Source organism: Macrobrachium rosenbergii, chromosome 53 (assembly GCF_040412425.1).
Source record: "Macrobrachium rosenbergii isolate ZJJX-2024 chromosome 53, ASM4041242v1, whole genome shotgun sequence".
NCBI lineage: Eukaryota > Metazoa > Arthropoda > Malacostraca > Decapoda > Palaemonidae > Macrobrachium > Macrobrachium rosenbergii.
Genome location: NC_089793.1, coordinates 9179669 through 9199448, shown reverse-complemented (window position 1 = coordinate 9199448; position 19780 = coordinate 9179669). Strand labels below are relative to the sequence as shown.

The 19780-nt window shown below is 37.7% G+C and overlaps 1 protein-coding gene across 3 annotated transcripts; it reads left to right on the top strand.

Moving 5' to 3' along the window:
• The first annotated feature begins 2715 nt into the window (after positions 1-2715).
• LOC136834275 (sodium-coupled monocarboxylate transporter 1-like) lies at positions 2716-18800 on the top strand. Of its 3 annotated transcripts, none has more exons than XM_067096641.1 (14): positions 2716-2878; positions 5387-5488; positions 6007-6135; positions 7044-7177; positions 7800-7988; positions 9100-9254; positions 11973-12113; positions 12776-12905; positions 13535-13623; positions 14092-14210; positions 14551-14705; positions 15489-15697; positions 17274-17374; positions 17764-18800. In XM_067096641.1, exons 1-14 carry the CDS (start codon positions 2854-2856, stop codon positions 18039-18041), a joined length of 1956 nt encoding a protein of 651 aa, XP_066952742.1. In that variant the 5' UTR covers positions 2716-2853; the 3' UTR covers positions 18042-18800. The 3 variants fall into 3 exon arrangements, with proteins under 3 accessions (XP_066952742.1, XP_066952743.1, XP_066952744.1); XM_067096642.1 differs by having other exon boundaries at positions 2718-2898; XM_067096643.1 differs by lacking the exon at positions 7800-7988 and having other exon boundaries at positions 2768-2878.
• Positions 18801-19780: the final 980 nt, after the last annotated feature.

Sequence of the window (19780 nt, the reverse complement as noted above, 5' to 3'; positions counted from 1 at the left end):
GAAGTAAAGGGAAACGAGGAAAAATGAAAAGTCTAGGTTTGTGCTTATGAGGGGGTGGCCTAAAATGCCCCAGAGTTCGGCACAGAAAATGCAGGCAGGTTAGGAGTCTTCTAGGAGCAAGAGTCCGTGCTGGCATAATGCCAGCTCAATCTACAAACGCTTGTAATATAACAGACTGCCTCTTATTCCTAAGGGGTATTTTACGGTAAGAAGGGAAAGCTTGTGCAATGCCCAAAAGGCGTCGTGTCTTACCTGGTAATGCACGGGTGTTACCTGGTCCTGGTGTCACCAGGTATTGCATGGCCGAGGGGTGTCTTACCTGGTGCTGAGCAACAGGTATTCTGCATGTTTGTATAGGTGTTGCTTTTTTGCAAGCAATGACCAGAATTAGGAGCTAACTACCTCTTCCTCTTCCTCTTCCCCTTCCTTTCCCTCTCCCTCTCTATTCTTACTCTCCCTCTTTCCTCTTCATCTACTTTTTTTCTCTACCTCTCTCTCTTCCTCTCCCTCTTCATCTCTCTCTCCCTCTTCCTCTCCATCTCTCTCTCCCTCTTTCCTCTCCTTCTTCCTCCTCTCTCTCTCTCTCTCTCTCTCTCCCTCCCTCTTTCTTCTTCATCCCCCTCTTTCCTCTTCCTCTACTTTTTCCTCTCCCTCTACTTTTTTCCTCTCCCCCTTCCTCCCGCTCTCCCGTCTCCCAAATTTCCTCAGGAATATTTTTTGAAGGGCTAGGATTACCTCGTCGAGGCCACTTCATTATGACGGTACACATTTTGACATAGCGCTGATCTCTCTCTCCCTCTCTCATTCTCACCCAACAGCCAACTAACAACCAAGTACAGACTCAATGTTTTAGTCCATTATAGTGCAACTACGAGATTTTACTCCTGTTTCATCTTTCAAACCTTCTTACTGTCGAGTTCCTTTCAGCTGAACGACCTCATAGGTCCCAGTGCTTGGCCCATGGCCTGAATTTTATATTCTGTTCGCTTTCAATTCATTGCTTGATAGATTTATGACTGTAGCCTCTGTAAATATCGTTATTTTTCGTCGTGAAGACAAATGCCACATTAACATTGACCCTTGTCATACGTTATACTGACTCATGTTTTCCAGCCGTGTAATATTCCTCAAAGGACCTGCTGTGCTTTTATCTACAACCGCAAACTTTGGAAATTCGTATCTGTTTTGTACTGGTCAACGTTTTTTTCTTTACCAAGGAGCTGGTTCGATATTTTCTTTTAATCCTTTTAAGACGAATTCTTCTGGTTCTCTGTTGCCAAAGAGTTAGAATTTTTTACTTGGCAGTCACTTGATGGTGATGATGACGATAACGAAAATAATAATGTGGACTCATGCACCTTTGACTATATTCCTGGAGTAGCTCTGTTCTTGGGCTGCAGGGACTTCTAACCGCATTTTAGTTCTGATGAATGCTTTATACCCACAGCCAACTACTCCTCTGAATAATAACCCCCAAGGACTGTTACTCTGAACGGTTACCCCGCTTACACTTCCCCGGACTCCCACTGTGGAACAGAAGTCCCAGGACTCTCCCCTCTGAAGGAAATTTTAATAGGCGATAGGCCTACTCTGGTTCGTCATTTCATAAAAGTAGCAATCCAGCTTAATTTGTCCGTCTTATTGTCTTCACCATAAAAAAAAAACAATTCATTAATGATAAATAACAGGTTACAGAGTATGATGATATTTATTTCCCCTTCGCTATCTCACTAGATTACGAGAAAATAAATTCTGATAAGCTCCAGAGCATTCCAACTGCGTCATTTGCACTGTCTGACCTCTTTCGTACCAGGAGGAAGTTGCTTGCAGTTGTTATCACATAAAAAGAAACAAATTGTGTCTTTTTTTTTTTATCGCTAGCACGCCACAAAAAAAAAAAATGTATATTATCTATCAGCCTTGGCTTGCTTGAAGTGGGAGCTTACGGAGAAGTGAGACTAACTGGGGAAACCAAAAGAACAAAAACAGGGCGCCAAGTCACGTGCTTGGGGTAGTGACATGAATTTTCGGACTCTTACGAGATATCTCATCATCATGGACAAGGTATCACTCATTCACTCAGCTTTATTAGCTACTCGGCCCGCTTTGTGACTCATTGTCGATGAGAGAATCCTGAATTCTGTTGCTTGTTTCAGTCGTTTATTATAATATTATAACCCGCTTAGCAATTTGGTAAGGAAATAATGATATAGGGTGACATATCGTATCTGATTCTATAACCTTGGAAATATCTAAAGTAAAAAAAAAAAGATGTAAATAACAAATAAAAGACTTGATAATACAGTTTTGTCATTTGCTTTTTCATATCCCCCGCTTTGACAGTTGCCAGCAGTGAATTTTACATTACTCTTTTCTCTAAACATGCAGTTAATTTTGAAGAAATCGCTTAATGAAAAGTTGTTTGATCTAATACAAAAACCCTTGATATAAACCAAATATATTTAGCACTGTTTACCCACATGAAACTGCCAATAAATGCTGAACGTAGACGCATTTACAAAAGGCACATTTTCAAACGACTGCACCGTCTTGAAACGCCTCCTCTACAAAAGCAACGCTTATCTTTCCTAATGCCAGTAAAACAAAATGAAAAACAAGGATATAAAGTAAAACACCTCACAGATAAGCAGGATTAGCAAGATCATCTGTAATCTAGGGAGCAAATTATATTACAACGACCCCTTTTTACAAGCCACACTTCCTGTGTGCAAACGTCTGTTTGACATTAATTAGATTCTCATGTCTCAGGCTCAGCCCTCGGGCGGACTCTGGTCAAGACTCAAGAGAGTGTAAGAGACTCAAGAGGCAGTTGTCGAGTGTCTGTGCGCTCGTATGGTTGTTAACGCTGGCCGAGGTGGTGAGTGAAGTTTTTCGTTGGTGAGTATAGTCTAGTTTTTTCTCGTTTTCGCCTCGTGATTGGAGGTAAGTGAAGTTTTTTCTCGGGTGAGTATACTGCGTGGCTTCGCTTTTGCCTTATGGTGGGTGGTGTGAAGTTTTTTCTTTGGTGATTGTACTGTGCATTTTTTTCTGTTGTTTTGCCCAATGGTTGGCGTGATTTCATTTTTTCCAGTTGGTGACTGACAGTTTTTTATTTGGATTTTCTGGTGATGGAAGATATTTGAGTGAATATTGTGTAGTTTTTCTTGTTTTTTGGCCTTGTGATTGGTGGTGAGTGAGGCTGCTGGGGGAAAGTTTTCTTTTTCAAGTTTGCTGGAGAGAAAAGTGTTTACCCAAGTTAAACCACCATGAAAAAACGGGCATCGTAGGCATAAAAACACCTTTAACATTTGAGGCCCCAGGCGATCGAGTGGCATCATCATTCTATAAATATTTTGTCTAGACTAGAGGGACTGACTTGCCATGACATCGAGGTACCCCTCAGGCCACCACACTCCACAATAACTTCGTGGCACGCGAAAAAAAAAACCGAGTATTACTGTTGAATCCGAAACTTTTTGAAATTGTACAGGTCTACATAATCCTCACTTGTTCCATCTACATCAGCTAAACCTAAAGATGGATACTTATTCCTAACCTTATGTGTGCTATGAATTCTCCTAAATAACTTAAAGACTCGTTTTCTATCAAGGACTCTGGTTCTCCCTCATCCGTTACAGGTAGGAGACGTTTCGTGAAATATGCAGAAAGGCTGTATATATTCCTCTCTCTCTCTCTCTCTCTCTCTCTCTCTCTCTCTCTCTCTCTCTCTCTCTTCTTATATATATATATATATATATATATATATATATATATATATATATATATATATATATATATATATATATATAATCTGTCATTCCTTACAATAAAAATTACAAAAGTCCTGTTCATATGAATGAAAAAAATTGGAGTAAATTCCGCCCCCTCTCTCTCTCTCTCTCTCTCTCTCTCTCTCTCTCTCTCTCTCTCTCTCTCTCTCTCTCTCTCTCTCTCTCTACACACACACACACATATATATATATAACATACATATATAATTAACAGTCTTTTACACCTTCGTAACCCCCTGATAATAGGCTTATTTATATACAAGAGAATCTCTCTCTCTCTCTCTCTCTCTCTCTCTCTCTCTCTCTCTCTCTCTCTCTCTCTCTCTCTCTCTCTCATAATCTTCTCCTTCCTTTACCCAACAAATTACTGGCTATCTGATACACATGAAAACAATTCAAATAAAATTTTGACCTCTCTCTCGCTTTCGTGTAAACTAGCATTTTCTTGTTGCAGTTAGTCTTAACAAACATAGGTCTAGGCCTAAATTCAATCTTATCATTCTTAACCAGTGTATTAGGAATCGATCGGAAGATATGTTTATGCACTTTAATTGATAGAAATATTCATATAAGCCTATAGTTAATATATTTATCCAAATTTTCATAAGTAATGGGTAGACTAAACCAAACTAGTTAAATACCTGAATCAACAGTGACGCTGTCATGCAGAGGCAAACGTTGGTTCGGTATGACATCATCCTCCAATTTTCTTGCATTTGCAGGGCAGTAGCTGAGCAATTCATGCCTGAGGTTTCTTGCATAATCGCTTTGTTGAAAATGAACCTGACACACTCATTGCGTTTTTGGTGTTTGTATGGTCACTTCTGCAGATGTTCACCCACTTCCTACACAGCATCCTTAAATAGCACATATCTCTATGGCAATAACGTACTAAATTCCAAAAAAAAAAAACTCAAGAATGGTCACAAATTCTTAAAAGCTCCCATTGTTCAAGTGTCATTAACTTTACGTATATCTTTTTTTTATTTTTAGGCTATATTGGCGTAATTAATGTGGGGCTCTAGTAGGACGCATGGTTACTAAAGATTTTTTTTATGAATGCTAATATCCATAAACTATGAAAACGATAAAAATTTGAATTAACAGAAATATACAATTTAACAGATCACCAACAACACAGCATATGTATACACTGCGGTTACAAGGTCTCTTTATAGTAGTACACGCCTTTGATAACTCTTCAGATTGAAGATTTGCTCCTTATAACTGGCATGCAAATGAGAGGACTCAGTCTCTGGCAATGACCTTAGATAAGACTGTTAGCTCACATTTTCTCTCCTGTTGCTGAGCATACTGTGGTTACGTACCTTCAGAACCGACGAAGCAAACATTGCATTTATGCATTACTGATTTGGACTTTATGTGGTGTTTGTTAAGCTTGTTATTATTTGTAAGTTGAAGTAGTATCAGAGCCTATAAATAAATATATAGGCTCTGGTAGTATTAATAACAGTCAATTTTACCTAAAATTCATCGTCAGTTATATGACCTATTTCTTTAACACAAAATATTGTCTTAAATACAAACAAAAGTAATGAATGTCTTCACTTTCATTAAAAGAACTTTTTTTTCAGAAACTGGCTTCAAAAACGAAGAGATGTCACAAAACGATAGATCGTTCAGTGCAGCTGATTATGTGGTCTTCATTGCTTCCCTGGTCATTTCGCTCGGAATCGGTAAATCTCTCTCTCTCTCTCTCTCTCTCTCTCTCTCTCTCTCTCTCTCTCTCTCTCTCTCTCTCATGAGAGAGAACAGAGCCTGTAGCTGGCTTAGCTAGAGATGAGGAGGATGAAAGAATGATACAGTTCACGAGAGAAAGTTTATTAGACGTACTCGTAACAGTTCTGGTCATATAGTCTCATCTCTCTCTCTCTCTCTCTCTCTCTCTCTCTCTCTCTCTCTCTCTCTCTCTCTCTCTCTCTCTCTCTCGTGGGATTAATAGTTACGGGAAACCATAATTTGCTCAGAAGTATGAAAGAATGAATCCAATTAGCATCAAAGGAGTGTACATTAATTGACACACAACTGCGAGCTAGTACGATCGCGCTTATTGTGATATATCTGTTATCAAACTATCTAAGTCTTGTGAATGAAGCTTTGACAGCATTCTCTTTCATTCATGTAATATACGCATGTATCCTTTAAGCGTTCATGAACTTACGACGTCATTTGCAATGGATCATGTATTCCTTAGGAATCTACCATTGGTGGAAGAGCCGAGGTATGGACAACAAAGACTTCCTGTTGGGCAACAGGACAATGTCTCCCATTCCGGTGGCGATCTCCCTCTTCGCTGGGGTCGTCTCGGCCGTGTCTATTCTCGGTAAGTTTTTTCTTCTTCTTTTTTTATTTTCGGTAAAGTTTTTCCTCTTGATTCTTGGCAAGTTTTTTGTGCCCATTCTTGGTAAGTTTTTTCCTCCAGTCTTGACAAGAGTTTTTTTTTTATATAGGTTCATTCGTTTTGAAGTGTTTTGACGTATGCATTCTAGAAAAGTTTTTTTTTACTGCTAGTAAGTTTGATTTTTTATTCTAAGTTTTTCTTTGTGTGACCATTACTTATGATATTTATTTTTTGTGAATTCGTGGTACAGTTTTCCTTTTCATTCTCAGTATTTTATTTTGTTGGGGGAGGGGTCCACTTTATCAGTCAAATTTTGACCCAGGCAGATCTCAGACGATTCAAAGCAGATATGTTTTAATCGATGTGTCAGCCTTATTGATCACTACAGATCATAAGTTTAACAAAATAAACAACTATATGATATAAGTGGCACTGTTGGTACTATATTTACTAAGAAATGTACTCAGAACCTGACTTTGACAGAAATATGTTCAGAAGATTCAAAATCTACTTCTGTCTCTCTTGACTGATGAATGGATAGGTCACTGTTATCCCTGTAGCAAAGCTCAAGGGGCATAGGTTGGAATCCTAGCCAGTGTAACTGTACTTATCATATATAATTCCTCTTGGATATAAGTTATTCCCAAGGTAAAGTTAATTCAATAAAATATAAAGGTTATGTATGGCTTCATATTAAGTAATATATATACATATATATGTGCATACATACAGTTGTATACATATACATATATATGTATATATATGTAGACATACATGGGTATACATATATATATGTATATAATATACATACATATAAAATGCACGTGTATATAAGTTGATGATATGGTGTATACGTATAATATACTACCCCCGACATCTCTTTAATCCAGGTAATCCTTCCGAAATGTACTTTTATGGATCCCAGTTATGGATTAATTGCATTGGAACCATTATCGGCGCCATCTTGGCGGGTATCTTCGTAGTGCCTGTGCTGTACCCTCTGAAACTCGTCAGCTTGTACGAGGTAAGAGCATTTGGCCTCTCGAGGTAATATATCTGGCATTAGGTAAGTTTTTTTTAACTTCTGAAGGTAGAATATTTGACTTTGGTTAAGGTGGCTGACCTCTGACTGTATTTGACCTCTGGAGGTCAGGGAGATGACCTTGCCTATTTGTCCGGGTCAGTTTCTTGATAGAAAATTCTAGACCGATATATATTCATTGTTATTTGATGCTTTTTATCTGTATCACTTTTATTCGTATGTCTTTATTGCCTTGATGATTACTAAACGTTTTTCCATAGAAATTTGGCTTACTCATGAATAATAATACGTAATAACACAAAACTATTTCCCCTTACTCAAGAATGATAATAACAGCATGAAAATATTTCACCCTTAGTTTAATAATCACTAACACTAATTTTCAATTTATATAATTCATTCAAGATTTTGAGCTGCTATCAAAACTTCTGCTATAGTAATGGACGACTCAATAGTGTCCGTATCTGTCAAATTTAAACATTTCAATTTATAAAAATTCGTATGGGATTATGAAAGTAAAGTGAAAAAATGCAGCAACATTTCCTAAGTAAATTTTCAAACGTCACAACTGGTTCTTCTTCTTCTTCTTCCTTGTCAACGTAAGATTCTGGAGCTGCGCTGGCGGTCGCCCTTTCCCAGAAAACTGGCAACGCTTCTGCAGCTCTTCCATTACATCACTTTCCTAGGCATTGCTCTCTACGCCCCTTCTTTAGCCTTGTCTGTTGTGACTCCTATGCCATTAGCCGCCTCCGTCATTGTCCTAGGCCTCGTCTGCACTGTTTACGCATCAATGGTAAGACCACTTTAATATTTTTTTGTATTATTTTAATGATTTTGTGACCTATAAATGCTTGGTTGTCTTTGTCATTGTGTTAGGCCTAGTCTGCGCTTTCCTATGTATTATTGGTAAGACCGAAGCCATTTTATAAGTCATGATCATTAGTAAGACTGCTTTAAACTTCTGATTAAAAGTAAAACCATATTAGTTACTGGTTTTACTATTATTTTAAATGTGCATTGTTTATAAAAGAATGCAACCTCATAACAATTGCGTGTTAGTTTCTTCTGTAAGCATCACTGAACCAGTTCTCCCTGGTGTAGCATTCACCGAATAGTGTCTTTAGCGCTTCTTAAATAGTATATTACTCAAAGATAGAAATTGTCTAGTATCACTCCCAGATCTTTCGGTGAATTCGATATATTAATTATAGCACCTCAAAACATTTCCCAGTCTCCTATGATCGCCCTTTTTTCCCTTCAATCAAACATTCAGTCTTATCTTCTTTTAATTTTGACTTTTACTTCATCCATTCCTTCTTGCATTAGACTTTCTCGGTTTGTGTTACTGAATCTTATTTTTATCTTAGCATCATTTATTCCGGTATTTCTAGCAGCCAAATACGTAATATATCAATATGCAGGTTTCCGCTTCCTTTTTTGCTCTAGGGAAGCAAGCTATATAACTCTGCGGCCTTTTTGGCTCGTTCCATAATACTGTAGTGTTACTGTGAATAATAATAATAATAATAATAATAATAATAATAATAATAATAATAATAATAATAATAATAATATATTTTGATACGTTAAGAGCTGCAGAATTAATAACACCTAGGCTCATGTTCAGTTTGATGACAAGGCGCAACGTTGTCCAACTAATTTTTCTTTCACCTCTTACTTTGGCAGTACTCTATAGTGTACCACAGGAAGGCGTAAGGTGTATTAGAAATGTACCCTGTACCTTGACGCTTCAATGGCATTTTCTTACAGACCTACAGTATACTTCATTAATTCAACGGACATTTCTTTACCATCCATTGCGCCTCCCAGTAGCACCCAGGTGCAATACCTCAACTAATTTTGTCTTACCATCCGTGACTCCATAGTAATTCTGTGCACCACAGGGCGGCGCGAAAGCAGTGGTATACACGGACACGTTACAAGCATTCATCATGCTTGCAGGAATCTTGGCCGTGATTATCAAAGGATGCTCCGAGGTTGGAGGCGGGACAGAGTCCTGGAAGATCGACGAGGAACACGGCCGAATAGAATTTTCCAAGTACGTCTAGTAGTTAATGTTGGCATTTCCATCGACAACAAAACTAGGTTCTTCTTCTTCTTCTTCTTCTTCAAATCGATTGTGTCTGCCAGTGCATTTGTTTGGTTGTCAGTCTGTCTCTGAGATATTTTAAGTAAAGTATTGTAATTCTGTTAAATTTTTTGGACGGTTGGGCCATGAGGATTAAATAACTTTCATGCTATCGATGTTACAGCTTTGAAAGGGGAGACACGTGGGCCTATCCCCACCTCCCCAACAACTCCCCCGCCCCCGCCATCCCTTGGGAAAAGGGAAATTTTGTTCATATTATTCTAGCAAAAAACTACCAGATGTATTGATTTTAAATATTTCAGAGACGTGACTGGAATGTACTGGCTGACCGCTTGGTTATACAGTCTATCTCAACCTGTACTTTATTTTCACAAAGTTCCTGTGCTTTATTTTCAGCAACTTTCTTCTCCTCATCCCAACCTTTGCCGCATTGCCTGAGGAATTTATGTTTTGTCACAACAAAGAACTACAAGCACAACCCGTGCGACCTTTGCTCCAAGTGGAGCTCTGATATTTCAAAGCAACAGAGCGAAGTCGTTACACGTTTTTATACTGAGAATTTCTTTTTCTTTCTTTTTTTTTTTTTGCATTTTCACGAACAGAACTCAAGTCACTCACACGAATTCAACGCTTTAATAGAAAGACGCAAATAACGTAATTTTTATAACGATTACATAGAGCAATCATTTCGCCGAAATAAAAACCACATATCGATTCAGTTCGTCACATAGGCCTATGCGCCATATCAAATTCTACACGATAGAAAACTGCTAACCTTTTACCAAAAGAAACGACGAAAACTATTGAAGGCAGACGCTGTAGACCGAGTATTTAACTTCGGTCCACACCAGTTGGATTCATTAGTGCAATAGGGAGGTTAAGTGTCCTTAACAAATGTCCTTTTGATGTCGCTTTTCATGGGCTCCCGAGAGATGTCCTCTTTAACAAACAGCTCCTCTCCGGTGAGTTACTTCTTTGAGTGGTTTTCTTTTCCATCTTTGCTTTGATCTTTGGTCCTGTGGCGCCAGTATGGCATACGGATTAACCAGTGTAAGTTCGTAAATTAGAATTATAATCAGAATTACCTTAGTCTTAAAGGGAGGATTAATTATGAAATTACTTTGTGTATTAGTTTATGGTGAGATTACATGTTTTGGTTTGATTTGTTTTCTTCCAGACCTGTTGGAAGGTTATAATCAGGAGACGGAAGAAACTTTCTTCCCCTCTACCAAACTTTGGAATTCTCACCCTGCGTCTGTTTTCCCCTGACTTACAACCTTCCTTCCTTTAAGAGTTTGCAGGTCCATCTCTTCCTTCTTAGTAAAGTCCCGCCCATCTTTCCTCCTGTTCCTTTTTCTTGCTTTCCTCGGGCCTGGGCTGAGACAGGGAATATATTTGCCCATCTCAGTGGCCTTTGTCTTAAACAGTAAATAATGACAAAAAAGTAGAAATTTCTCTTTCTTTTACCGACAAACTTCATTCCAAACTTCCAAACACACACACACACAGAGAGAGAGAGAGAGAGAGAGAGAGAGAGAGAGAGATAAATCTGAAAAAGAGTGAAGATCGGACCACTGGTTGCCTTGTCTAATCTTAAGCTAATGACTCACAGAATCTCATGATCTAAAGTTATTCTAAAACTTTTTAAGTCATGTTTGAGCTTTCGAAAGCGTAGTCGGATGCTCCACATACAATTTCCTTTTTTTTTAACTATTGCCTTAATTACAACGCATTATTGTAAAGCGAAAAAATAGTTGTAAATAATTCACAAACCGACAACTAGCACGTTCATTGTTTTGATTCATCAACGATACCGCTTCGGTGCTAACGTGATAACTTGATAAAAACCAGTTCTTTGTCAGTGTCAGTTATCAGTAAGATTAACGGAAAAATTATCGCATTTAAATACGAATTATCTTTGAATTTCTTTCAAAGATAATTCAATGGCATTTCAGTTTTTTACATATTTGCCATATACGTTAATCGTTGACATTGACATCCACTTTAACAGATCCCGATAATTTAAAATTCCGGGAAATTTTATTTTAGCATCTAATCAGAGTTAAACTCAGGGTCAGTAGACCACTGATGTTATTTTTATGCTTTCCGTTGAAGTTGTTTTGATATGAATTCTCAAGAACGATTACTGACATAGCAAGATGATAAACGTTACGGTTTCAAAATATGATTAATGATATTTTTAAGGTTTAAAAGCAATAGACCGACTGATAGACTGATAGATTTCAAGCACCAAATTGAGATCGAGGGAAGGGGATTTTGTATTTATTTCATGTTTATATAAAGTGTTTTGAGTTATATTTCACTGATAGATAGATAGATAGATAGATAGATAGATAGATAGATAGATAGATAGATAGATAGATAGATAGATATAAAACAGTTTGAGAAAGAAGCACAAGAGGTTGGTACTATGTGTTTTCATTAGTTTTTATGTGGTAATATTGCATGGAGACAAATTCACCCCCACGAACTGCTGCCATCTGGTGCCCTGTTGACTAATCAGCTTCTATGGGCTTGCTTTTCATAGCCATTGCTGTGATCGAAATTTGACGGGTGAAGTACGCTTGCCTTTCGGAACCCCCTCCCAAAATAAATTGTTTTCATCTTCTGAATAATAATAATAATAATAATAATAATGCTTTTCAGCATGAGCTCAGACCCGCTGATCCGCCACACGTTTATGAGTACAATAATCCAGGGAATACAAAACGCCCTCAGTATCTTCGGAGCCGGCCAGTCTCAGTACCAGAGATGGGCATCTGTTTCTACCCTCAGGGAAGCTTACGTGTGAGTCTAACAGAACTGTCATATAAGAAAGACATAATCCTTTGGTAGGTCTAGAAGTTATTTTTATATATTAATGTTATTCACTCAAGAACAACATGCTGATAATTTTCGTTATGACCTGTCAGTCAAAGACCTGTTTCCAGCACCTCCAGACATGATTCATTTGTTATTTTAAGCAATGAGTGTCCGTTATTTATGCATGAACTACAATGCAAACATTTTTATCCAGAATTTTACGAGTATATTCTTTCTGTCTGCCAGAATTCCTCGGCGTACCATATGTTGTGTAATTGTGCTTGCAATCACATATAACCTACAGTAGATGTATGATACATACATGACCTATAGTTAAAAAAAAATTATCTTAAAAATCTAATTTGTAAATATTAAACAAAGAATAAAAGACAATTTACTTACACTTAATTGCGTAGCATAAGGTTCCCTAGGAGGTAAAGTCAAGACTTGTCAACAAGTTTGTGTAAACGGATTTGCTGCAGTGCGGTACTCTGTGTGCATGTGTATGATCGTGTAAATATTTATTTTTAATCGTAAATCTCATCCTCAGCATTATTTACAGCGCTGAATGATCTCATAGGTCCCATCATTTAGCCTAGATTTAATATACCAGTTGCTTAAAAGTACCTTTATTTCTCCTAAACCAGCGTCATAGCTATAGCATGCTTCCTGCTTGTGGCTATATGGTCGCTCATCAACTATTCAGGCTTGGTAGTATTTTCAGTGTACGCTGATTGCGACCCTTATACGATGGGCTACATTACCAAGACAGATCAGGTAAGAATTCGTCTTTTCGATGTAGTTTTGTACAGTAGTTTCTTCTTTATAATAAATGGTTAAATAAAGAAACCAAGATTGTGCTTCTATATGAGTACTGGTGTTGCACAAGACATAGTCTGATTCGTGCTATCTGATCGTGAGACTATAATTTGTATAAGTATTCGGTATGATTATGCTTAGAACGGGTTCTGAACCTTCATAATGCTGATTCATGAACCAGATACTAGAAAATGGTTTTGTCCTTTTTATAATTTATACTGTTATCTCATATGCTCAACTCTGCTAATTACAACCAACCTTCTATACATCTAGTCACTGGAGCGCAGTCTGGCGAGTTATTCACCATTTGCTCATACAACATAAACCTTAGACCCCACGTTACCCCTTAGCACTTACCGCTTATCAGCCCGTTTTTTTAGATTCTATTAATTCCACATTCAACACAATAACTGTCTGTTATAGCTACCTAGAAAAGTGTGATTTTTCTTCTCTTGTGGAAGACAGCATTGACAACTTATTAAAATTTTTAACGGAAACATAATCAAATGAGACTAATATTAACCAGATGTGAATAGCTTTGTTAAATTCAGACAAATATGTATTTCTCTTTCTTATTTTTCATGGAGATCATAATTTACTTCGTGATCGATAAACTGGGATATTTGCAAGGAATTCCGGGACTCTTCGTGGCTGCAATCTATAGCGGAGTTCTTAGGTAAGTGCCGTTGATGTGAAGCCTAGGCCTATTAACTGTGTTCTGTTATACAGTTGTGAAATCAAATCTCTTTCCCTTGTCAGTGTTTCACTTGATACCAAATCAGTGAAATAAAACATCTGCATCTGCTTTCATAAGACTGAATAAATTTTTGCAGATAATGAAAAAAATCATAATGCACTCATCTTGCCAGAGTTTCTTTAATATCATACCTTATTAATGAAATATTCAAAAACCATAACTCGAAAAGAATCACAGTGAACGAATTTTCTTTTGGCTTCGTCTCATTCCAAATTAATGAAGTAAGCCCCACTTTTGTCTTAAATATTGCCGAGTTTCTTTTTGTTTCAGTTCATACTAAATCATCATTAATTACTTATATCTGTATCATACTTTATTAACCTTCCTTTAGACAACAGAAGAAGACAGCTGAGCTAATTTTCGCCTCGTTTCGTCCATTTCGATCAGCACCGTTTCTTCCGTCCTGAATGCCATGGCAGCCTTGGTCTGGGAGGACTTGCTGAGTGGCCTCGATCGATTCTCCAAGTTCTCACCTCAGCAGGAGAAGATGGCAACGGTCTTCATTTGTGAGTCTTGCTTGATATACTATTATCATTATTAGTACCAGTATTATGATGATAGTAGAACGTATTCTCGTTAAGAATAATAATACACCAGTTGTGTTAGTTACAGAACCGTTTTCTAGTGACGTCACTGTGACGTCACAAGCAACTTATTTCTATGAAAAATGACTTAAAAAAATGGAAGTCACAAACAAAAAGATACCTAATTCTATCTGTGTGTTTGTTTTTCTTGTCCGTGCGTTTCTCTGTGTCCATGTCTGATCGTGTAGGCCGATTTATCCACCTCATCTCCAGTAGGCAATAAAGTAGGCCTGTATATTTATTGCCCTTCTCGTCATTTCAGCCTCCGTAATAGGAGTGATTGCCACCATACTCGGCTTGACGGCAGGCAACATGGGAGGGCTCTTCCAAATGACCTACTCCCTCCTGGGGGCCATTAGCGGACCTGTTACAGGTCTCATCTTGCTGGCCGTAGCCTTTCCCTGGGTGAAAGCAAAGGTCAGAACCTTTCTCTACCTTGAAATCTCGTTCTTTTTCAATTTTTCAATGTGGCATTATTTTACACTAATGTACGAGATATTTCAGGTAATTGGAGCAATATGCTGACGTGCTCTTGATGAAGCTTTACTGTATTCGTAAGAGTTCATGAAGTGGTAGTATGGTTAGTACTAGGAACATTTTTATTTAATGCATGCGAATGATGCATTATAGTGAAAGGGTTCCGATGTGCTGCTGATGAGTCTCTCTTCCCGAGTTGCATAAACCATGTAGAGAATGAATATGGAAGTGATCGTTGCATTTCCACCCTTTTTGAAGCCACCCATTTTTACTGAAGTGGCTTATTGATGTCAATGTCATCAAAATAACTCTGGAAACTTAATCAATTAAAAATCACTAAAGTTACTTGATAGTTCTTCTACAATAACATTATTTACCATTATTAAGTTACCCTTACATGTAAGAAATTAATTCTTGGTATCGCAGACTATTCATAGATATAAAAGTACAGATTATTCACCCTGAAATATCTTATATATCAAAACATAATCTCCTCACCACAAGCACTGGTCATGATTGAATTTAAATAAAGAAAAATTGAGCATGAAGACCCATCGTAAAAAGAACAAAAAAGTTTTCATAACAATCCACTTTAACAAAATATGTTAAATCAATAACATCCTAAATTACTACACATTCACAAAAAAATAAAGATTTGACAATTCAAACTGGAAGCTGCTTATGCGCTGTTCTCTCCAACATTGCGGAGGATCGTCATTTCAGAGCGCGATAATCGGCACGCTCCTTGCCCTGATTCTCGATCTGTGGATGGTCATGGGCAGCATGTTATACGCTCCTCCGGCTGAGAAGCTGCCCCTGTCCACTGATGGATGTCCCCAAACCACTCTAGCTGCCAATGTGACAGAAGGAACGACTCCATTCATCACTTCCACTTTCATGAGCTCCACGACAGATGGCGGTAGTAGCCCCGAGTAAGTATCGTATTTTTTTTTTTTATTTAAAGGCTTACAATCTTGAGATACATAAGAGTAGATTTACGTAGTAAAGTTATACATAACCAAAAAGAAAGTTATTTACAATTATAAACTTTTATAACTTATTCATTTTACATAATGGGATTTGCGGTTCCTTAGACTTGAGCTTTCTAGAACATTTTGAACGAATCAGAGAGACTGGAAGAAAATTTGTTGAGGACGCGCGATCTCTCTCTCTCTCTCTCTCTCTCTCTCTCTCTCTCTCTCTCTCTCTCTCTCTCTCTCTCTCTCTCTCTCTCTCAACATTATAAACTCTGTACTAATGCTTATGATTTACAATGTGCTGCGCTAAACTCAATTGTATATGATTTGAATATGCACGTAAACCTTCAGTATTTTGTTAAAGTGAAACATATATTACAATTTGTTATTCATTCTTAGGTAGATTTCAGCGGAAAACTAAAAAATATCTATTGAAGTTTGCTGATGTCGTTATGTAAATTTTGTGAAAGCCACAATTAGCATTCACCCTCGCTACATTTCAGTTGTCTCTGGGGCCCTGAGGATTTCGTTATTGAGGGCTACTACGAGAATTCGCTGAAATCCTTTGCGAAGTTGCGTTTGATATTTTAATGTACAGAAAGACAGGGAAATTTTTTTTAGCGCAGTTCTTCTTTTCTGACCCATTTTCGGTTCTCGCCTATCTCCTGTGCTTTCCGCTGGCCTCGATTGTCTTTTGTTCTTCCTATGCGGCAGAAGGCAATTGAATGGTCCGTGGGCGTGGGTCCTCTAATCCCGCGCGTCACCACTGTAAATAGCCTAATGTTAGGTAGAACTGATGATGGCGTGTATTGTACTTTTGTACATAAAACAATGGTACAAAGAGCGGGGTTATTGTCTCTGTACTATTGTTCATTCGTAGGTGTATTTTGTTCATGGGCACCATAGTTAAAATATTATTTTCGTTCATATTTCACAACAACTCGTATTAGAATTGCTTGAGAATTGTGTGTGTGTGTCGTATAGCTCTCAGTATTTGAACTTCCTTTATTTTGGACCAAATGATAATGTGTATACCATCTTGCTATGGCCTGTAGTCAATGAAATTATCTATCTATCTCTCCAGACAGAAAACAACGACATAATAGAGCTGATAAAGGTTTAATCTTAGAGCTCGGCCTAAAGCGAGAAGGCAAGGAGTAAGATTAACCATTTGGGACGGTCCATTGGCCTTTGGCAAAAGAATGCAGATGAGGCCCTCTGTCGTTATGCCACCTGGGAAATCACTTAATCTTAATTTATTCTGAACTTGGACGATTCTCAATTCCCGACCGATGCTGGCCGCTTTTGTGTTTGTGTGTGTGAGAGAGAGAGAGATTGCTGTCCATAGGCAGCAGTGTTGCCAAACGCTGGTTGTAATGCTCAAGTTAGATTTGCGTAAGTTTCTTGAAGACAAAGAGACGAATGAATATGATTATTGTATGTTTTCTTTCTTCACGGAGATCTATGATCGAAAAGTTCATCTCTCTCTCTCTCTGGTGATAATAATATTTTCTTTTCAAATGTATTTCAGATCAGAGGTGTTTCCTTTGTACCTTGTCAGCTATTGCCTTTACGGAGCTATTGGGATATTGACAACGATTGTTATGGCAAACGTGGCCACGTTGATTTTTGGTAATTATAAGCCCTTATCATATCAGTTTGAATACTGAAAAAAGGAGTTACATGATTTCTCCATTTTTAAAAACTAGATTTCTTACGGTTCTGAATCATTTTATTTGGCTTCAAAGTAACCTTGATCAACTTGTCAACAAGATAACAATTGAGATTCCTGCCATGGCCTTATGGTAAACTCACCTACTTCACTTCATTTCCAATTACGATTATTGAAAGGTAAATCAGCTATGCACAGCCTTTGAGAAAACTGTGTATTTTAGTATTAATCGCATAACATCACTAGAATACCACTGAAAAATTAAACAAATTCGTCAGGAAGAATATTTTAGAGACAGATTCCAGTTCCTACTAGTAATTTTTATTTCATTTTCCTTGTCCGTTAAAAGGCACACAGGCAATCTCGAAAGTACCAAAGGACACGGTGCATAAACGTAGTCTACAGTTCTACGCGTGGATGAGATCTCTCTTGGGCAAATCAGACTCCAGAACCAACAGTGAGACAAGCATCGCTAAAGAGGGCAAAGACCTCGAGATTTGCAAACTAGACGAAACAAGCGAAGAAGGGACTGCGAGTCTGCGTTCCAGTACAAAGAGCAAAAACAGTGCGGGGAAAGAAACACAAGGCTCAGTTAACGTGGCCTTCGATGCAGAAAATCATATGTAGTTCTGTCTTCGTTTGTGTGCGTAGTGGTGTCATTACCTATAGGAAGTAACTTAAGAGCAACTGGGTTTATATGAATGTACCCCTCTGATTCAAGAGGTGTTTGCTTGTGCGAGATGTAGCCTGACATCAACCAGATGACGGTAAAAGAAGAAGTGGGGCGGTTTGATAACATCAACAGCCTTGTTACCGGAGCCACGCGAGATACTTAATTTGGAGTGGGAGGGCACGGTGGCAAACACCAGATGATCGCCGCCAGACCAGTAGCCGAACCATCACTTTACCAGGAGTGTTAAACGAAGTCCATTTTGAAAGGACGCTTTGTTAAGGTTTTGCAGCTTGTTTATGTTACAGCCATCTGGGAAGTGCTGGGTCTTCTTCTTGTATTGGTTCAGTTCATTAACCCTTCCTGCAGTGGTGAGTTTGGCTTGCTTGCTATTTATGAGCAGCTGAGGCGTAACTGTCACCATGTCAGTGGTGGTTGCTCGTGGTAACTAACGTTTGCTGGGAGAGATCAGGTGAAAAGGAGGGAGGTCAGGTTTTTATGATAAAAAATTAAGAACGTAAAGGAAAAATGCGTTAGTGATAAACAGATAGGTCAGAGAACCAATTGCTTCAAATGTGATATCAACGTGGATGCACCTATTTTGTATATATTTTGACATATATATCTAAACACTGAAAATAGTAATTTATAAGAAAGAATGGAACATGGAATTGTCTCTCTATACACCACAGGCTATGAAAATACGTAGAAATAGTTTTCATTGTTTATTTTCCTTAAATGTTAAGTGTTATTTTGGCAATTAAAACTCAATTGGTAACGTTTGAACTCTTGTCACACCGAACTGTTAAAAATGGTCAGGGTAACATTTTATAAACGTAAAACTAGAATTGACATAAAAACAATCCGTCAGTGGATGTCAATTTTTCGACAAATCTCGGCCAAGGGACAGTTTAACACTGAGAGGTCTACAGTAGTTAAGAAACGATTAGGTTTTGCGTTTATATAAACGGCCTCTTTGGCTTTAGGAAAGTTTGAAAAAGGTTTCAATAGTAGTTTCTGAGCTAATATTTATATATATATATATATATATATATATATATATATATATATATTATATATATATAAATGTATATATATATGATATATATAAACTGGTTTTGTAATACTAAATTTGAAGTTATTTACAATGTACTGATCTTTAAGCTTTCATAATTAGTTGATATTTAATTATAAGTGTTTAAAGATAAGTATGTTTTAAACAATTTCAAGCTTTACTTCAAGTCTCCGAATCAAAAGATCAGTATTACATAACCCGTATTTAGTTTCCAAACAACAAATTGCATTTCTCCACGATAGCATTTTAATTCATGAAAGCACTGTTGTCATTTGTAAGTAGTTCTTTTGTCATTTTACAATTGCACTGGGTATAAAATAGGATAATTGCTACGATGTGTTGCTGAGTAGGTAAGAAACATCTCTGGTACCAGTGATAGCAGGAACGCCTCTACTCAGGGTGATATTTATACTTATACGATGAGAGGACCACTCAGACGTTACAGAAATAGCAGCAGCTCTTATTGTATCAGTTGCAGGAGCAGTAATGTCAGCAGAATATGATGACATAAGGCATACTGTCCGTTTTTCTAAGGTTACCACAATGGCTCGGGTACAACTGCCATCAGAGCTTTGTTTGACCAGGATATTTTCGCAGTACAGAGGTGACATAAATTTATAG

Coding starts and splice junctions, on each gene's coding strand:
- LOC136834275 (XM_067096641.1), top strand. CDS start 2,854: ATGGTTGTTAACGCTGGCCGAGGTG. Junction 2,879..5,386: donor TGTTAACGCTGGCCGAGGTG/GTGAGTGAAGTT, acceptor CTTTTTTTTCAG/AAACTGGCTTCAAAAACGAA. Junction 9,255..11,972: donor GGCCGAATAGAATTTTCCAA/GTACGTCTAGTA, acceptor AATGCTTTTCAG/CATGAGCTCAGACCCGCTGA.